At 39.1% G+C, this 20,287-nt stretch overlaps 1 protein-coding gene across 2 annotated transcripts in view; it reads left to right on the forward strand.

Moving 5' to 3' along the window:
• The window catches only part of TOP2B (DNA topoisomerase II beta), a 60,578-nt gene that overhangs the window by 39,249 nt on the left and 1,042 nt on the right, over positions 1-20,287 (forward strand). The window contains exons 19-34 of one of the 2 annotated variants that reach the window (XM_042043045.1): positions 2,667-2,788; positions 3,568-3,716; positions 5,639-5,870; positions 7,269-7,403; positions 7,848-8,048; positions 9,692-9,887; positions 10,044-10,135; positions 11,268-11,423; positions 11,555-11,638; positions 12,527-12,724; positions 13,058-13,202; positions 14,433-14,591; positions 15,390-15,597; positions 16,109-16,191; positions 16,501-16,611; positions 19,639-19,755. In XM_042043045.1, the coding sequence (XP_041898979.1) occupies positions 2,667-2,788; positions 3,568-3,716; positions 5,639-5,870; positions 7,269-7,403; positions 7,848-8,048; positions 9,692-9,887; positions 10,044-10,135; positions 11,268-11,423; positions 11,555-11,638; positions 12,527-12,724; positions 13,058-13,202; positions 14,433-14,591; positions 15,390-15,597; positions 16,109-16,191; positions 16,501-16,611; positions 19,639-19,755 (2,388 nt within the window). The remainder of the gene's footprint in view (positions 1-2,666; positions 2,789-3,567; positions 3,717-5,638; positions 5,871-7,268; positions 7,404-7,847; positions 8,049-9,691; positions 9,888-10,043; positions 10,136-11,267; positions 11,424-11,554; positions 11,639-12,526; positions 12,725-13,057; positions 13,203-14,432; positions 14,592-15,389; positions 15,598-16,108; positions 16,192-16,500; positions 16,612-19,638; positions 19,756-20,287) is intronic. The other variant, XM_042043046.1, reaches the window with a different exon arrangement.

A 20,287-nucleotide genomic window follows, 5' to 3' on the forward strand; every position in this document is an offset into this window, starting at 1 on the left:
TGTTTGTTAACATATCATCATAACAATGGTGTCCTGGGTGCATTAGGAAGAGCATTGCCAGGGGGTCAAGGGAGGTGATCCTGCCCCTCTACTCAGCCCTCAGATGTGAGGCCACATCTGCTGTGTCTGTGCAGTTCTGGGGTTCTTGGGACAAGAGGGACATGGAGCTCCTGGGGCAGGTTCAGTGGAGGGTTATGAAGATGACGAAGGGACTGGACTATCTCTCTTATGAGGAAAGGCTGATGGAGCTGGGCCTGTTCAGTCTCAAGAGATGGTTGCGAGGGGACCTCATCAATGTGTGTAAGTACTAAAGGGGAGGTGTCAAGAAGATGGAGCCAGGATCTTCTCAGTGGTGCCAAACAGTAGGACAAGAGGCAGTGGACAGGCACTGATGCACAGGAAGTTCCACCTGAACATGAGGAAGAACGTCTATGTGCGGTGACTGCACACTGGAGGGTGTGGAGTCTCCGTCACTGAATATATTCAAGAGAGACTATATCCTGTGCAGTGTACTCTAGGGTGATCCTGCTCGGGGAGGTTGGACCAGATGAGCCACTGTGGTCTCTTCCAACCTGAAGAATTCTGTTCAGGAATTGCCATGTTTCTTCTGTGGAAGTTTAAGCTGCTGCTGTGCAGGCTTGTTACTTAACCAGACCTATTCCCTAGGCTGTACAAGCACTTTGTTTCTGCTCATACCATCAGAGAAAGCAAGTCTCTTAAGTGCTTATAATAATTAACATTCAAGTCAGCAGCTGAGTGCAGATGAAGATGCAAATGTTTTCTCTCTTCAGTCTTGCACCACAGGCAGTGCTCTAATGTTTACTGACCTGTAATCTTGCTAGGCTCCTGTCAGTCAGGCTTACTAACCCTCCCCCTTGCAATAGCATAAACATTAAAAGGAGCAGCTTACTACACTACAGCTTTGTTTGTAAAACTGTCCGCAGACAGCATGAGCAGGAATTCCCGTCCATGTCATTGTCCGTGTGCACAAGCTTACTACGGTCAGAAAAAAGGCTTCAGGGAGGGGGGAAGTGCGTTTATCTCCACTTTCCAGTACATTTTATAGTGGAGCTGGTCAGGCTTCTTGACACTACAGACTTACACTAAAATATTCATACAGGAAGAGCTTTTTGTGTTTTGGATGAGAGAGGGGGATAGTTCAGGGGGTAGGGGCAGTAGCTTCCTGGTAGGATGGATCCCCAGCTTTGATGCAGAATGAAGCTGAGTTAGGTATGCAGATACACGCCTAGGGAACCAAAGGACGTCAGTCTCTGTTTCAGCTTCTCCAGACTTAGTTCTTTCCATACCTGGGTACTTACAGAGCTGTGTGTTTCAAGAGATCCTTGCTCTTTACAACATGCTGTACCCAGACTGCTTTCTCAGAAACAGCAGAATGATTTTGCTGAAACTTAAAGAATGAACTCGCAGTAGACTGTTTCTACAGAAATGTAAGAAAATAAGAGGGGAACATAGCTATTCATGTATTTGTGTGTGTCTATGTATATATGTAACATAATGTAGGTGTATATATATAATATTACAAATATTATATATAATTCCTGTGAGTGTTTCTCCGCATTCTGGGCATGGATGTGTGAATTGTTCAGCAGGTGTAGTGCTCTAGCAATGGCTTTTGTCCTTTAGCATCGTCAGGAGATAAATGACAGGCTAGTCTGGTGGCAAATCTCAGAAATAATAATGAAGAGGATTTTGGCTGTCTCTTCACAGCTGCTAGTTACAATTCTTACTACTTGGTGATTCTCCTGTGTGAAGGAAATCCTTTAAGTCTGTTGTTTTCAATAGATTTCTGGTAGTAAAACATGATGCAGACCCATTGTAAAAAAGTTTGGATATTACATATTTAAATAAAATGGAAATTGAAGACAGTTTCTTTTTTATTTTTTCGTCTTCCTTCCAGCTTTTGCTCTTATGTTTGACCCACTGTAGTAATGGTAACATTTAACAATATTTTAGTGCATTTCAGAAATGTATGTGAATTAAAACACTGCCTAGCTCAATAAGCATGATCTAGAACTGGTCATCAAGTTCTAGATAACATGCAGCAAATATGATGCAATCCCTTCCGCACAGATGTTGTTCCTAAAGTGTGCTTAAGCAATGAAAATAAACCAGAAGATCAGGAACTGGCTTCTTTCTTAAAACTTTAATAAAAGATCTAAAGAGGATAACATTTTTTTTGTTGAATTTTAATGCGTATTTGAGAATTTCACACAAAAAGTAGAATGTCCGAGTGCTGTGAAATACACGTAAGCTACAGTTACAGCTGTTATTGCTGAATTTGTGCCAGTATTCTTAGGAAAAAGATTTTGCTGAGTAGAATGGAAAGAATTCTTGACTTGTGGAAGTTGTACTTCTAGGATCAAGCTCCAGTTTATTAGAATGATGTATTGAATGCCGTATAATAGGCTGAAAAGATTATGTTACCACTATTTTGGTAATTGTTTTGAGTTTGGTAAAATACTTTTACTACTTTTTTAAAAAATACATATTTATTATTTTGTTACTATTACCATGTGAATTTACTTCTATTTAATTTCTAGACTTCTTTTAAGAGAGATTAGAAATGATAATAAAGGCTAAACAAGTTTATAATTTGAAAACATTTGCTTGTGTCTGTGTTGAGAATGGGACGTTCTTCTTACTAGGTTTGAAACCAGGGCAACGCAAGGTTCTGTTCACTTGCTTTAAGAGAAATGATAAACGTGAAGTAAAGGTTGCTCAGCTGGCTGGTTCTGTGGCTGAAATGTCAGCTTATCACCATGGGGAGGTGAGTATGGAGTATGGTGAAGTTGTGAGGACTTTTAGCCTACGTAAAATATTAGGTAAATGTTTCTGGTATTAAAATTGCAAACTATTGACTGTAATTCTACTAATCACAGATGTCTTTTAGAAGGAAGTGAACCAAGCAGTATGTGTCTTAATAAGACAGCACATTTCCTTTCTTTCCAAGTGTTTGTCCACAGTGTTATCCCAAATACAGTATGGGTTGTGGCAAAATAGTAGATAACTAATTACCTAGGCAACTTCTAGATTCTCAAATCATAGGAATATAGGAACTATGTACTAGGACAATTTTTGTCTGAAACAAGAAGTACAGTATTTTAAGGGAAGAAGCAGAGACTCTGTTCTTCAAAAACTTTTTATGATGTCAGAACAAAGATTATTTCTAGCTCCTGTTTTGTTTATATTTATTTGAAATATTAGCAAAAGTGGCCGTATTAACAGTCCATCTCTCCCCTCTCTTCTCCCTTTAGAAGCAATGAGTAGTGGTTTGTGCGTGCAAGTGTGGTCAGTTTGTGTCCCTTTACTTCCCCCAGAGAAGTGCTTTAGAAAAAAATGAGAAGCCCAGGGGTTTTCATAAGCATAGAATATGTATTCCCAGCAGCCCTTGTAAAAGGTTACAACAGGCCTTTCTCAGGGAGACTGCTTTTTTAAAAATTTAATTCAGGTTAGTCACATAATTTTGGGCCATTAAAAATAGATTTTACTGGCTGATTAGGGTAGACTGTCTCATACTTAGTACAATGAATATGTATTTTCTTGCAGCAAGCACTAATGATGACTATCGTCAACTTGGCTCAGAACTTTGTTGGAAGTAACAATGTGAATCTGCTACAACCTATTGGTCAGTTTGGCACCAGGCTTCATGGTGGAAAGGATGCTGCCAGCCCTCGCTATATTTTCACCATGTTAAGGTAAGCTGCTAATGTCAAGCTAAATGCATTCTTTTAAATAGCTTTGTGTAGTGCTTTGGTCTAAAATACTCATTACTGTATATCTTTTGTGAGATAAGAATTGGGAGAAACGCAAAGCAGGCACCAAACTTGAAAGAATATAAAGGAGTTTATTAACAGACCTAAAAGAAAAAGGAAAAAAAAAAATCATACCACACCTTCAGAACACTTCTCCTCCCCCCCACCTTTCTCCCTTCTCCCACTGACAGTGTAAAAAGACAACCCTTAAGATGTTCAGTCTGTTTATCACTTCCATAATAACCTTGTTCAGTTCATTTAGGAAGTGGAGTCTCTCTTGCCCGTGCTATGAACACATTATCACAACGAGACAGCCACCCGGGTTGGTTCTCTGCTCGCATGTGAGTCCCTTCCCATGACTTGCAGTTTTTCCCACAACTGCTTTCGAGGGTCCACTCTTGAATTACTGGGGTACAATTTTAAGGTTGAGCCATTCAGAAACAAAAGTTCTCTTCACCCATCTCTGGGAGCATTTCATCTCTAAGAACAGAGGCCCTCCTCCTTCCCTGGGAGCAAAGGGTCTTCCTCATCTTCATCTCTAGGACTGTCTCTGGGAGCATCTTTAGGAACTGAGGTCTCCTTTTGCATTTGGAGCAAAAGTCCTCATTGCTTCCATCTCTCCCTGTTCAAACTTCTCATCAAATTACAGCTGCTTCAGCATCTGCCTATCTCAGCACAGGTGCTTTTGCTCACAAGTCAAATGCTCCACCCCCCCATGCCTTCATGAAATTACAATGGGTACTCTGATACATCATAGCTTTACAACAGAATTTCAGCTTTAAGCATCTCCTCTTTCTCCTCCCTCGGGTTTTCAGCTCTTCACAGCACTAAAAGGGTTAATCTCACCTCGGCCTTGCAGCTGGAATGTCGCTTATCGCTGTTGGTCACACGATCTTTGCTGGAGAGCAGGGAAGCTTCAGCTGAATCTTGGCCGCACTGGACAGGGGGGAGAGCCGAGCTGCTCCGGCTGCCCACAGCAGGACTGTGGGGGTGGTTCTGTGGGTGGAACAGGGCCCATCAGCTCCAGGATGGCCGTGGCCCGGCCCAGCCTGGCCCAAGCAGAGCCTGGGCTGGGCCCGCTGGCCCCCACACGGGGCCTGCAGCCACCTGTCCCAGCACTGGAAACGAGAGAGAGCTCGGCCTGGGGTTTGTTTATTCTTAAATGTGGATCACAGAGGCGGTCACAATTTAAGTGGCTAAAAAACATGTCCATATTCAAACTGGCCAGCTGATAGGTCCTGTCTGGTCACAGAGGAAGCTGTAAGCACCCCTTGGCAAGGACATCACTTCCAGGACTATGCTTTGCTAACTCATGACACTTTGTTATGAAACTCATCCTTTCACAACACTTCTTTTTTTTGGGGTGGGTAGGGGAGAGAAGTGGAGAAAGATTGAAATATTTTGATAGAAGTTCGTATTTTGCTTTGGATCTCTTAAGTGTGGATTTGAACACCTGTAGCATTTTGCTACTCCTACAGTTAAGCAAGGAAATTTTGCAACTTTTTGGATGCTGTGTTGCTTTATTACTGGGTGCTCCAGTGTCACACTGAGCTGTGTGTTCTGAAAGCTTCAAAGAATGGTATTTTGTAGATGTTAAATGTCAGCAGTTGCTGGTGCACCAGGTACATGTGTTACTGTGAAGGAAATTAACATCATCTATTACGAACATGCTCTTCCATTGGGAAGAACTTCTTTATCTCAGGAGATGTGTACATTGGGTTTTCAGCTTCAGAATGGCAAAGAGAAAGGAAGACGTGAGAAAAATCTGCAAACAGATCATATCTTGGCCCAAGAACTGTTCAAGCAAGGTGTTCTTTACTTAATGGAGTTGAGGTTAAATGGTTTTCTTTTTTTTCTTTTTAAAGCCCTTTAGCAAGGCTGCTTTTTCCATCAGTGGACGACAACTTGCTTAAATTCCTGTATGATGACAACCAACGTGTAGAGCCTGAATGGTATATTCCCATCATTCCCATGGTCCTAGTAAATGGAGCTGAAGGAATTGGCACCGGATGGGCATGCAAACTTCCAAACTATGATACCAGAGAGATTGTAAACAATGTCAGACGAATGCTGGATGGCCTAGATCCCCACCCAATGGTAAAAATGATAGTACATGTTGGTATTTAATTTGTGTGTACTTACAAAATTAATTCCTATCTCTCTTGAACTTCTTGATTATTGGAACATCTGAGTTGGTTTGTCCCAGTAATTTTATGTAGAAGCTTTACTTGACTGTTGGGATGAGGCTGGGAAGTTCACCTTGAAGCAAAAACATTGCTATCTGTATTTTTTTGCAATTATTTTAGCAGACTTTTTGTTCAGTCTGCTGACTGTTACAAGTCTTACAGAGTAGTTGTGACATGGCAGTAAAAAGTTGTATCACTCTTTCTTTTTGAAGGTACTACTTAAGTATCTTCAGCCAAAGTTAGCATTTTCTTTCTCTTGTCTGAATTGTTCTCTCTTTTATATATCTGTAGGCAGAGAAGATACTGCTGCTGTTCAAGAAAATCAGCAGCTTCTGAGCTGCATTTAGCTTCTGTTTATTCAAAATTTCAGAAGAAGTCCCAGAAGTGGTGTGAAAAAAATGGGGCAGGAAGAATACCTGTGTGAACCCATAATATCTGTGACCAAGAGATGAAATACAGTTGATGTAACCCTAATTTTACAACTGATGAATATTGCTGCTTGGCTGTGTTTACCAAGTCATAGAAGCAGAAACATCTTTTCTTCTCTATTTAGATCACAGTTCACTGAGTGTGCAGTATCAGTTTTCATGACATAGTGGCTTTCCTTTTTCAAATTCTTGGGAACAATGAAGTTTTTTTTTTAAATTAATGCAATCCATTGCCCTTCCTTTAGGACTCCTAGGCCTTCTGTGTAGTCTCACAGTCAATTGAAGCTCACTGTGGTTGAAAGAGGCAGTTCTGCCTCCATCTAGCTCCTTTCTGTATGCTGGTATGTGTTTGTGTTCTCATGGTAAGCTGGATAAGGAAACCAATCCTGTTAAAAAAACTCCTCAGCCTGTTAGTTATGATTTAACCTGGATGGGTTCCACTATCTTTGCCAAACAGCACAAAAAAGAAAAAATGGTTAGGGGAGGTAGCACCACTTCTGTAAAGTTACTGTGAGACTGGGGTGTTAATCTGCTTTCTGTCATGCCTTATTTGTGCTTAGAGTTATCTTTAAAAAAGAGGAGGAAAAAACCAAACAAAAGAATCAAAACCAAACCCCACTACCTCCCTGGGTTCAGCCACATCTTCTTAACAATTCTACTCTGTGGACAGTAGGATAATTGGTCCTGTCACTTGCATGTGTGTATTCTGATTTTTTTTCTGTAGTATTTTTCCTATGACTTCAGATTTTCACAGGCATGAGAGGTTTGTTGATGGTTTAGTGCAATATACAGTGATAACTGTATGGAGTATGGGAAACAAATATTTTACTGACACTTTATTATAAAGGTTATTACCACTTTGCTGGTTTTTCCAATTTCAGCTCCCAAACTACAAAAACTTCAAAGGAACCATTCAGGAACTTGGTCAAAATCAGTATGTAGTGAGTGGTGAAATTTTTGTGGTGGACAGGAACACAGTAGAAATTACAGAGCTTCCTGTAAGGACATGGACCCAGGTAAGTAAAAGTGAAATACATTTTAATATAAACAAAAACCAATGAAGAATTCCTCATTAAATTATTTAATCCTACATCTGCATGAACTTCTAACACAATTTCTCATTATACATACAAGGAAAGGAGCATGGTTTCATTCTCCTGTGTGCTTTTGTAGAGGATGGTTTTCTATTCGTGCCATCAACTGTCCATGCTACAAAGAATACCTGCTTCTCCTGCTGAATTCATAGTTAATCCACTTCACAGTAGCCTTTTCTGTCCTGGTTAGATGCCTTGTCTGTTTGTGCTGCTCCTGGCCTTCATTTTGCAGGTTATACTGGTTCTGTAAACTATAACTGGTATCAGATGTAATGCACAGAGCTTTTGAAGTTTATGTTGTTCAGTTGGTTTGCAGTTTTAAGGCATTTGAAGTGTTTTTGGTTTTTACTGCCCTATTTTTAACAGGTGTACAAAGAACAGGTTCTAGAACCTATGTTGAATGGGACTGAAAAAACTCCAGCGTTAATTTCTGACTATAAGGAATACCACACTGATACAACTGTGAAATTTGTTGTGAAGATGACAGAAGAAAAACTTGCACAGGCAGAAGCTGCTGGATTGCACAAAGTCTTTAAGCTTCAAACAAGTCTTACTTGTAATTCTATGGTAACTTTTTCAAGTTTGGCTATCAGAATCCCTTCTGTTGCTTGTTGTAAACTCAAATGTTTTTGTAGTATACCTTGGTTCTTGGTATTGAACAGTGCTTTGTGTATTTGAAATTGTTTGAATAGTAGAAAGCTGTCATTATGACCAATATTAAGTCATTATGAAAGATTAAATCCATTTTAGTCCTGATGAGTCTTTCAAATAAGACAGGTCTGGGGTGGTTGCCTTCCTGTAATTGAAATTTTCCTGTGCAGCTAACCAAAAGTGGTTAATGTAAAGTAGATCGTACAAGTACGTTTCTGCCTTATGATAATTAGATTTGAGTTTTAAACTTGAGACAAGTTACATTTTCAAAATTGAACTCTCTGCAGGACTGTTACTTATCTAATAGGAGTTAAATGATCCAGTGTTTCCACCAGCATAAATCCAATTTTTGGTGGTAAGGTATAGCAAACACTGTTCTTAAGCTGCTGAAGACATAATAGTGCTGTAAATTACTAAGAATATGAATAAATATAGATGTCTGTCTATTCTGAGCAGGATTTGAATGTAAGTTAATTTCTGCCAGAAGATTTCCAAACATCCTGTCTTTACAGATAGTGAAAAAACAGTTCTGTTTTTTTATGGCAGATGCTACTTTCAGATATTATCATAAAACACAAATATCATTAGTGTTGCTATTGTTGTGTACATCAAAAGCTATGTGAAAATAGGTTAAAAATAAATTAAAGATCGTAGAATTAGAAGAGGAAACAGGCCTTGGTCAACTAATTTTGTAGATTGTACTTGAAGAGCAAATCTACCAGATCAGGGTGATGTTATTTCTCACATGTTTAAACAATTTGTAGCAACTACTGTGAGAATCTGTTGTCAGTTTTACATTTCACAAATTACGAAATGTTTTGCAGCTGAATCCTGCATTTTCTGCCTGCCAAAATAAATCATAAGGGCTGCTTTCTGTACCTGTGTAGGAATTAATCTGCCCTAGTGTAAGCACCTTAAAAAGTTATGCGAGCTGGCCATTGTCTCCCACCTCCCAAACAGCTATTTTGGATAGATGAATTACCCCCTAGAGGGGTTAATTTCTTTCAGTTGACTCTGGAGGGCACCGAGGGTGACTAGTTCACCTATAAATGTCTAAACTGGAGATGTCAGAAGCCAGGCAGGATTGATTCCACCTCTCAAGTAAAAATGATTTCTTGCTTTGTGCTTGAACTTGAAGGATGGTACTTTTCACAGCTGCAAAGTGACAGATTTCACAGCAGAATTGAAAGATTGTTAAGGATTATTAAGCTTTTAAACTGTTATATTAAATAGTTGTGAATCATTAGTTGCTACTGAACTTGTGGTTTAATATGTAGATAAAATTAGTCATTCAAGTGAATTCAGCCATATTTCTCTATATAGCTGTCTTTTTGTTTGATTGTGTTACCATAAATCTCATCCTGAATCTACTCGTGAATAAAAATAAAGTCCATCCAGCTCCGTGCTGTGTAGCTCCACAGTGAGGTTTGAGTTCACACTCCTCGAAACACCACTTCTTGTAGGGTACTTTTATATGTGCAATACAACTGAACACTTACACAAAGGCTAACAAAGTTTGAGTTACGCAGCCTCTCTCAAGCATGTAATGTATCTTCTAGGTGCTGTTTGATCACATGGGGTGTCTGAAGAAGTACGAAACCGTGCAGGACATCTTGAAGGAGTTCTTTGATCTGCGATTACATTATTACAGCTTGCGCAAGGAGTGGCTCGTGGGAATGTTCGGTGCAGAGTCCACCAAGCTGAACAACCAAGCTCGTTTCATCCTGGAGAAGATACAAGGAAAAATTACCATTGGTGAGTAAATAGAAGTTAGAATTGTTAACAGTGGGGGAAGATCTGGAAATTATTTAAGTATAGCAGAAATCACTTGCATACAGTGCATTTATTTTCACGACACTGATTTTCATTTTTTTTTTTTCCCCCTCCTCTGTGTTGGTGTGTGTCTTGTAGAGAACAGATCAAAAAGAGATTTGATTCAGATGTTGGTTCAGAGAGGTTATGAATCTGATCCAGTAAAAGCCTGGAAAGAAGCACAGGAAAAGGTAATAATCTAGATATAGTTGATGTTGTTACTGTTGTAAATTATATTGCTTGTTTTCTAGTAGTCTAACTTAATTGATAACACACATAGTGCTTTAAAAACATTATTCATTACTCCTTACTGGCTTCCATTTAAAAAAAACACATTAAACTTAGACAAAAAAATAGTTAATGTAATATCGGTATTGTATATGGATAATTCTTAGAAGAAAACTAGATAATACAAGTCTGAAAAATGAGATTGCAGAGGATTGAATTTCTTAATGTACCCAAATCAAAACTGGCAACTTGATTTCTGTCTGACACAAAAAGTGCTGCATCAGTTACCCTCTCATACAACTAATTACTAAATGTAGTTGTTTCTATGTGACTTAGTGATTGTTTTTCTGTAAAGAAACATAGATATTATAAAGCTATGACTTCTAAATTTATTTTAGTAAATTTGACCATGAGCTTGACTTCTATTTATTTCTGCTTTTTTTAAAACCAAACAGTTTTTATTGTTCCAGAAGAGAGATGCAATAAGTTTAATTTCAAAATTACATCCCCATTACTATGGGAAGATGGGACTACTTTGAAAAGCAGCTTTGAATTTCTGTCAGCCATCCCTTTTCTGTGTCTTTGCCACTGCTTTAGCTATTTTTTTTCATTTCACGTTTGTTCTGTATTTTTAATACTGCATTTTAACTCTATGGAATGATTTCTATTTTATAACAAGACTGTTGTTTAGAGAAATTTTGATCTACTTTCAAACCTCAGTTTGTGCATTTGGGGCTTTGGTACCAACTCTTACCCAAAGGACTGTGCTCATTTCTAAAGGAACAGATATCCATGACTATACCAAGGGCAAAGGTCTCAGCCCTGTGAGACAGGTGGGACAGCACCAGTATCTGCAGCCAGCAGCATACAAGACTCTAGCACAGGTTCAGTTTGTTTTCTTAAATCAAATGATTAATAATCCAGCTCTAGAAGGTCACAGGAACATGGCCTTTTGGAAAGGCCCAGAAAATGTTCAGATTATTGAATCTGTGAGGGCACATCTTACTACTCTGTGATGGTGCTTTGGAGCAGTGTTACAGTTCATGCACAGAGCTGAGATCACTAATACTTGGAATGGTGAATGTTCCACCTCAGGCAGCAGAAGAGGAGGACTCCCAGAATGCAAATGATGATGCTTCCTCTGCTTCTGGTGCAACCTCTGGCCCTGACTTCAACTACATCTTGAACATGTCCCTGTGGTCACTCACAAAAGAGAAAGTGGAAGAGCTGATTAAGCAGAGAGATTCCAAGGTTGGTACACCATGGAAGGCTTGTTCTGAAATTACACCATCATTGCTGATGTGCCTGTTGGGACTGTTCAGTCTTCAGTGGCATTTGCTTTAGTTGTCACTTACATTCTCTATACTACTTTCATGTTTTAGGAGAGAGAACTAAATGACCTTAAAAGGAAGTCTCCTTCGGATCTCTGGAAGGAAGATCTAGCGGCGTTTGTTGAAGGGCTTGAAGTATGTTTTACTTGACATGTATTTCTAAAACATGAAATTCACATTAATTTAATTAAATGCACTAACTAATACAAATTACTAAAATTTAAGAAAAGTAATTTAAAAATACTACACTTTGAATCAAAAGCAGATGCATTTCACAATATAATGGTAACTGGAAAATCAGTATTGGGTATCGGTGTTCCTAGTAGTGTTTCTCAGGGATTGTCTCTTGCATCTATCTAGTTTAATGTTTTTTCCAAGTCAGTGATGTTAAAAGAAGAACAACCAGGAGAAAGTTAGTTTTCAGATGACAAAAACCTGGGAGTAGTAACTGGTAATGGTAATAATTACAGTAGTTCTACATGATCTAATTTTTTGTGAGGCACAAAGTATTATCAAATTCAAAACTGTACATCCAGGAATGGAGTGTGTGGACAATAAATACTATATGAGGGACCCTTAGTTTGCATCATCAGTAATTCTGGAATAAAGTCCCATTGGTGAATAACTGCTGGACCTCAGTTTTCCATGTTGTCTGTAAAGGGCTGGTGCAACATTTTGAAGTGACATACTTCAAAACTAAATGTTTAAGTTAAATGCTGAAATAATGGAAATTTACAACAGTGCCAGAGAAATAGCAACTTGATAGAAGAAAGATTGTTTCATTCTAATGGCATCCAAAAGTTTGTGTCTGTTTATCCTTAAATGAAAGTGTAGTTTTTAACCCTACAGGGTAATGCATTTACCAAGATTAAGTGAAAAGTGTGTTCCAATTCACGTGAGAATTAAGGGGAGACTTAACGTTCCATGTAAAAAGGAGATGAATCTTAAATAATCATCATGTTCCACTTTGTCCTTATTTAAAAATAATGAGTTTCCCCCCTCCTGCTTCCCCTTGTTTGTTAGAAAGTAGAAGCACAGGAGAGAGAAGATGTTCTGGCTGGCATGGTTGGCAAACCTATAAAAGGCAAGGTTGGTAAACCCAAAATGAAGAAACTCCAGCTGGAAGAGACCATGCCATCACCATTTGGCAGAAGAATAGTTCCACAGATTACATCTGCCATGAAAGCTGATGCCAGCAGGAAGTTGCTGAAAAAGAAAAAGGTAAACCAAAATGACTGCTACAGTTAAATTATTTATTGTTTAACTGGTGTATTTTTCTCTCTGGTAGTGTAAATCCAAATTGCCAGATTGTCGCTGGTGCTGTATTTGTACTGTTTTGCTGACATGATGCATAAGAAATTTGTACTGGATTTCTTTCACATTTGCAAGCCTCTTGTGACTGCTTATAGTTCAGGTGTTTTTATTGAGATAACTTCTTTCCAAGTCTATTCAACAAATGTCAGTAAACCAGTCTACATTCATTACCATCCACAAAACTATTCCAGTTCAGTCTTGAAATGTAAAGGTGTAATTTATTTTATTTTGTAATTTTAGGGTGAAACTGATTCTCTAGCAATAAAAATGGAATTTGATGAAGAGTTTGGTGGGGTGCCAGCTGAGGGTGGTGGGGATGACTCACTGAATGCATCAGCTGCAGCAGCTAAAACCCCTAAACCTAAGAGAGAGAAGAAGGAGCCTGGTAAGACCCTTGCACAGCCATAGTTAACCTCAGTTGTGTACACTTACTGGGCATGAAATGCATTTTTAACACAGAGTGAGAAGGGAAATAGAGCACAGTAATCACTATTTCAACTGATTTTCTTTCCTAAAATGAAATATTTGAAAGTACTCTGCTGAAGTTTCTTTGTCTAAGCTACTTTCCTGGGGGTGGTGGATCTTATATTTTCTACATTCAAATTTTTTGGAGGGTCTAAATCTTTGAATTAGTGTATAGAAAAATACATTCTTTTTACATAATGAGGCTAATTCTGTGCAAACTGAAATGTCTGGTTTGTGTGCTCTTTGACATTGAAGGACAGGGCACTCACCTTCAGCCCCTCAGTCTGAGTAATGGTATAGATTGTAGAAGTTGATTAAATAAATGTATTTTTCTATTGACATATTCAGTCATTCCGACTTTCAGAAAGTTACGGGTGCTGTGGCTTGGCAGAGACCAACATTCACTTTCCCGTTTCCTCTGCTAGTGGGAATTTGTTATTGCTATTTGAGAAATACATAGTAACAGGGAGGCAGCAACAAAATAAGAAAGCTGGAGCAGAAGAGAAGGTTTAAGTATGAGGGGTTTATTTTTTCAAAAAAAAGGGGAAAAATGTGGTTGCTCAAATAATTATTCCGAGATAAGATCTGGTTTTAATTATTCAGGGGATTATCCAACCTGAATAGATTCACTGAGTACAGTTAGGACTGACTTGTCTACGTGCAGCTCAAATCTCCCACAGCCAGTGTTGAGCCAGAGCAAGTTAGCCCAGCTTGACCTGAGCTTGCCCTGCAATTGACTGACCACATTTTTACCCCCCCGCAATAGGAAATCCTCTGCTTCCCTCGTTTGTTGTGTTTTTCCAATAAGTGTTTCTGATCATGTTCCCTGAATAATGGAAAACTGCACGTTCTTTTTCTGGAAAAATCTAGCAACCTTTAAAGAAGTGCAAGTTTGATGGCAAAGGAGATAAAACTTCAAATTAGACACTTCATGTTTTCCAGTCATAAAACTGATTTCTTTGGCAGCAGCCAGTCAGGTTCTGTGCAAAATAATTTCATGTTAAATCTTTCTTCAGGGGGAGGAGAAGAAAATTTACAATGTTTAAAGGAGAACTTTTTAAGATTAAAATTTATGCTAAATTTGTAAACAATCAGAAAAGATGAAAATATTTTTTAACCTGACTGTAGTAAATGCTTTTACTTTTGGCAGGTGCCAGGGTAAGAAGGACACCATCATCTACAAAATCCAGTGCAAAAAAGGTGAAGAAACGAAACCCATGGTCAGATGATGAATCCAAGTCTGAAAGTGATTTAGAAGAAAATGAGCCTGTGATTATTCCAAGAGACTCTCTGCTTAGGAGAGCTGCAGGTACCCAAGAGTTTGAGAATTGTGTATTGTGACTGAAAGTTTCAACTACAAACTTACATTTTCCTTTGACCATAGCCTTCCTTTAGGACTTTATTTCCTACAGATAGCTTGCATTACATTTTCTTCACTGTGTAAAGAATACTCTTAATGTCAAGATCAGGAATTTAAGGGTTGATATGAAAGATTTTGTAACTTAGATCAGAAATCTTTTCCCCTATTCTAAACACTAGAATAGAAATTACTTATAAAACTAGGGAATTATACAAGAAACAGACAAGATAATATTATTACAAACAAAAAATTTACTCCAGTACAATTATACTGCCAAATAAGGCCTAAAAGGCAAGTAAAAAATTATCAGAAGAATTCTGAACACTCCATTTAAACCAAGACTGAAAGTTTGGAAAATGTGTAAGTGTTTGATGGTTAAAAAAACCCCACAGAGTTTCTGGAAAATTAGGAAGAATGTTCAAATGGTGGATTCAAGGAAACTTCAATTTTAAGTGACGGATTCTCATTCCTTAAAAGTACTGGTGCACAATGTCTCCATAATGCCCTTAGCTGAAGGTGTCTGAGCAAGCCACAAGAGGTGTTGGATATTTGCTAGCATCTAAATTATTCTTTATTCTTTTCAGCCCTTTATTCTTCCAGGCTGAAACAAATGTATTATCCACCACTCTTTTGTCTTGTGTACTCTGAGGCAGGGATTGTTCAGTGACTTCCACTTTGATTTGTATTTGTATCTGTTTTATATAACATAAACAGCTATCCTGAAATGTGTACATTTGGTTTTCTCAGCTGAGAGGCCCAAGTACACTTTTGACTTCTCAGAAGAAGAAGATGATGCCGATGATGATGATGATGCCAACAATAACAATGATTTGGATGAGCTCAAAGTAAAAGCCTCTCCAGTTACAAATGACAGAGAGGATGAGTTTGTTCCCTCAGACAGTTTAGAAAAAGATGAGTATGACTTCTCCCCAGTCAAATCAAAGCCATCTCCAGAGTAAGTACTGTAACTCAGCAGGATTTCTTTATTAATAATTTTTTCAATGCAGAAGTGTCTGAACAAAACTGAGAAACATCAGCCTGTTATTACTCTACATGTACCATGAAAAATAAAATGTGGAGGAATTCAAGTGTATGTTATCTCAGCCTTGCAACTGACTATTGCAGGGGTGACTCATGATTAAAAAATAATATAATGATATATAAAAGTAGTTATGATACACTATCTGTAATATAATGTGTTAAATTACTTTTTTAAAGATTCTCTGTTTTCTGTCTTGTGCCCATCTGGTATAGAGAACCATTAAAAAAAACGTAATTCTGTTAATTTTAAATGCCTGAAGTTCTTGACTGGATGTCAGTTTTAGAGGTTTGACTGCTGCCAGCAGGTACAAAAATGCTGGAAATGTTATAAGAGGATTTGAATCTTACATGGATATTGTGATGTCCACGTACTTCAGCATGTGCTTAATGTAACTGATATAATTCCCTTTTTTTTTGCTTGTAAGTAGAAAAACATCTCAAGCCAAGAAAAATCAAGATTTTGGGAACATCTTCTCTTTTCCATCTTACTCGCAGAAGACGGATGATGGTGAGCTTGTTTTCACAGTTCCATTTAATTTTTACAGCAACTATTAATGGGATATTTTGGGGAGTGGTACACACAAACTTCACACAGTAGTTACAGGAGAAGGATGTCCACATTTATAAAGGGGAAAAGCACAGGAAATTCTGATCTTTAGAGGAACAAAGCTTGGATCGTAGGTAAGGAAGTCGCAGTACATCCATAGCTGTAGCATCACAAACACTTACTTGAGATTAATTTTTCCTGTAATTCATATTGATGTAATTACTATATGCCGTGAATGAATCTTATTCTAACCTTGCTCTGTGATTGTAGATACGACAAAATTGGACAGTGATGATGAGGATTCTGCTCCTGTTTTCTCATCATCTTTTGCCCCAAAACAAACAGAGAAAATTCCAAGTAAAACAGTAGCTGCTAAAAAGGGTATGTATAGCATTGGCCTGTAAGCCAATCCTTCTGTTTGAAAGTCATCTTCTTCACCTTTGCATTGTCTCTTCAAGCCTCAAAGTGGGAACTGCTTTCATTTATTTTGCACTCTGTGAAATTCAGCAATCGGGTGTGAACTTTCTCCAGCTCCTTAATAGTATTAATTTGTTTCTTTCTACTGGCTACTTTGTAGTGTCAAAACTTAATACTTTCCACATGCAGACGTGGTGTTCAGCCTTCATTTAGTGTAACTAGTGGGAGGCTTTTAGCTTCAGAGAGTGGAGTAAAGTGGAGCATGACACCAGGAGGTGTGGAATATCCCTTGGGTCAGTGGGAGGCAGCTGTCCCAATTGTGTCCCCTCACAACTCCTTTTGCACTCCCTTGCTGGTGTGAGAAGCAGAAACTCTATGTCAGCAGTAACAAAGCATTCCTGTATTGTCAACGCTGTCTCCAGCCCAAATACAAAGCACAGTCCCACACTACCTGCTATGAAGAAAACGAACTGTGTCCCAGCCAAAACCAGCACAGGCGGCTATCGCTTTTTCCTCTTGAAACAGAGGATGAGAGACTCTCCTCAGACTTCAGAGGTGTAAATTCTCTCAATTATTAGTCAGCTTTTAGAACTGGCCTCTTGCAGCATTTTTTTTTTCCTGTGATACTGTGGCCTTTGTTTTTTAAAACTTCTTCTGACCAACTATATTAATTCTTCTGTAAGAAAAGGTACCTCAAGGAAATTGACAAGAAAGCAGGCAGTTACAATAGTTAACTTACTCTTAAAGATGAGAAAAAAACCATCTCGTGTTCTATATTAGGCACCAGTGAACTGCAGCATCTTTTCACCCTTTCCCCCACTGCCTCCCCATTTCTAGTCTATTTCTTGATGCATTGTGTCTAATCTAGTTTGTTAACAGGTCAAATCAGTGAACACCTGAATACATCTCAAACACTTCCAGTTGTTGGTAGAATTCTGTAGTATAGTAAATAAAGATTGTTTACAGGAATAGCTGATCTCTAATAGAGTAGTCTTTTATATTAAACTTCTGTACTGCAGCAAATGCAAGAGAGAACTCTGTATGCAGTAGCCAGGCACGGATGCAACTGAACATTCAATCTTTCTCCCTCTCTGTTTTTTGAGGGTCATTAGCCTAAACTGAAACCTTAAAATACAGCTGTGATCTGTTTCTGAGTTTCTGATTAACCTGTACACACACAAAATATGTATAAACAGGCTCTCTTTCAAGCAAGAGTTAAATTTTTGCCTTCAGAGTAGCCTTAGGGACAATCTGCCTCTCAGTGTATGGCAACATGACAGGTCGCTTTCACCAGTTTTCATCTCTTCTTTTCTGCCCAGATCAGACATGACCACAGTTTCATGATCACGGTTGGACAGTCCAGTAGGTTTAGTTCATTGGTCATCTGGTACCCTTTTTGTAGTCTCTTGGATTCTAAGTCCATTGTTGTGGACTTGGCAGCAGCCTCCTCAGACCCCATTTTCTGGTAATGTAATATTCCATCCACCCACCCTTGCACTGGGAGTGTTGATTCTTTGTGGATGAAATGATTGCTTCAGAGCTGTTTGATTTTCTGTGACTTCAGACTCCAATCAATGTGGGATGAAATCTCTTGACCTCTGGTGGTCACTACAGAGGATCAAGAGACAGCTGAACTTTTCCATGACTATTTGAGCCGTCTGTGGTTCTAGGGCTTTAGAGTAAAGCCTAAGGGAAATCTGAAAAGCAGCCTTATTTTTGATGAGAAGCAGCTGCTCACCTTGAACAGCCCAGCTGCTGAGATTCCAGCAGTGAGATGTACTCTTTGCATCACCTGCAGGGCTGATACCATACCTGGACTTCCTACTGAAAACTTGGGCTTCTTGAGAGCCTGTGTGCATTGATTGTGCTGCAGACTCTGTTTCCTGTCATGGTACCTAGTGGAGAGCTTGGCTGAGCTGATTTGCTGTCAAGAGACCCTTCACACTTGTGCAGCCATTAGGGGTGTAATTTATGGTAGCGGATGAGAATCCCCCTGTATTTAGTGCAGAGGGCAGTGAGTGTTCTGGACACTATTCCTTTAGCCACCAGATAACAACTAAGAGGTTTGCTGTCCCTTGGACTTGGTGTTCTGCAGGCAGGCTCTGTTTCAAGTGGAGAATAAATCCAGTGTCTGTGGCAGTGTGTCGTACCTCTCTTTCTGCAGTGACTCTCCAGTGGTAGCAGTTCAAGGCATTGTAGCCAAAATGCTCCTGGAGACACTCTCTTGTTCTCCAAACACATTGTCCTAGTGATCCCGTAAATGAAATTTGAATTCTCACAAACATCCACATTCCTGGTATGTGGAGTGTTTGTACATGTGTCTGTGTGAGGCATTTGTGGCTGATAGAGGGTAGGTCAGGTGTGTGTCTGATGTTTCTGCAAGACTCACTCATTTATAAGCCTATAGAACACATGATCTGATGATCTTAAGGGTCTTTTCTGACCTAAATGGCTCCATGATTCTCTTCCTTTCCTCTCCTCTCTGCTTTTTCTGAAGTTCCTTTTCACTGAGACTGACAGAAAGCAATGTCACACAGACAGAGGCACTGCCTCCCAAACTCCTGCAGTAATCCTGGGGAAAGCTGTCCCGAAGTCCTACCACTGTGAAGGCAAAAATGTCACAAGCAGCTGGATTTGTAAACACTGTAATGTATCCAGACCCGTTCAAAGTATCCAACCTGGAGGACTTCTGTTGCTGCTTTAGCTACTAGTAACCTGTTTTGTACTCAAAAAGATGAAACAGTATTCAGTCAAGGACACTGGAATTTACTGGGTGCACCGATCCATCTCAGAGCAGGACACAGGAAACGTCCTTTTTATTCCATGCAGTTCTAGCATAAAAGCTGAAGTATATTTCCCCCAAGTGCAGAAATCACTCATCTTGTTTTTTAATGTCTGACATTTATGGTGTAATTGGAGTATCTAGTACAATTTAGTATGTCCAACCAGTATGTGAATTTAACATGTTTAGTATCTCTTAACTTCCAACAGCAAAACTAGATGCACCCCCTAAGCCTAAAAGAGCCCCCAAGGCCAAGAAGGTGGAAACTGTAAACTCTGACTCAGATTCAGAATTCGGCATTCCAAAGAAGACGGCAGCACCCAAAGGTAGGAGTCACACCTGGGCTCTCTGGAGCACAGGGCTCACAATGATTGCAAGAGTCACACTGAGTTTTTAGTACATTGAGCACTGGTAGATTACTCAGCCATGAGCCTTTTACAGTGACTTCTTGGCAAACAATGTGTGAACTTTTTATCTGACCTGCACTGTTGGGAATGCACTTCTGCAGCTGCAGCACCCCTCACACACCCTCTTCCATTCTACTGGGTACTACTTATTTTCTTCGATCTCAACTCTTTCCAAGCCAGTAAAATTCTGGTACTAATTGTAGTAAGTAGCAATTTCTGGGTGTTTAAACCCAGTTTTCGGTATCCCAGTTCTCTGAGTCCTCACAACACAGCACAGCAAGCATTGTAATTGGAGGAGTCTGTAAAGGATGTGCCAGTATTGATGTTTGAGGTTAACAGTAAATTTACTAAATAGTAAAGGTGAATTAATGCTGTGTAATCAGTGCAGAAGGTGACCAAGGACTTGTAGTTCTTTAGCAGTGTAGAAGTTACCTCATCTCATGAAGTTTGT

The sequence above is a fragment of the Corvus kubaryi genome, unplaced genomic scaffold (assembly GCF_017639235.1).
Source record: "Corvus kubaryi isolate FWS band 111438036 unplaced genomic scaffold, C.kubaryi_AGA036_p1.0 37398, whole genome shotgun sequence".
NCBI classification, from domain to species: Eukaryota; Metazoa; Chordata; class Aves; order Passeriformes; family Corvidae; genus Corvus; species Corvus kubaryi.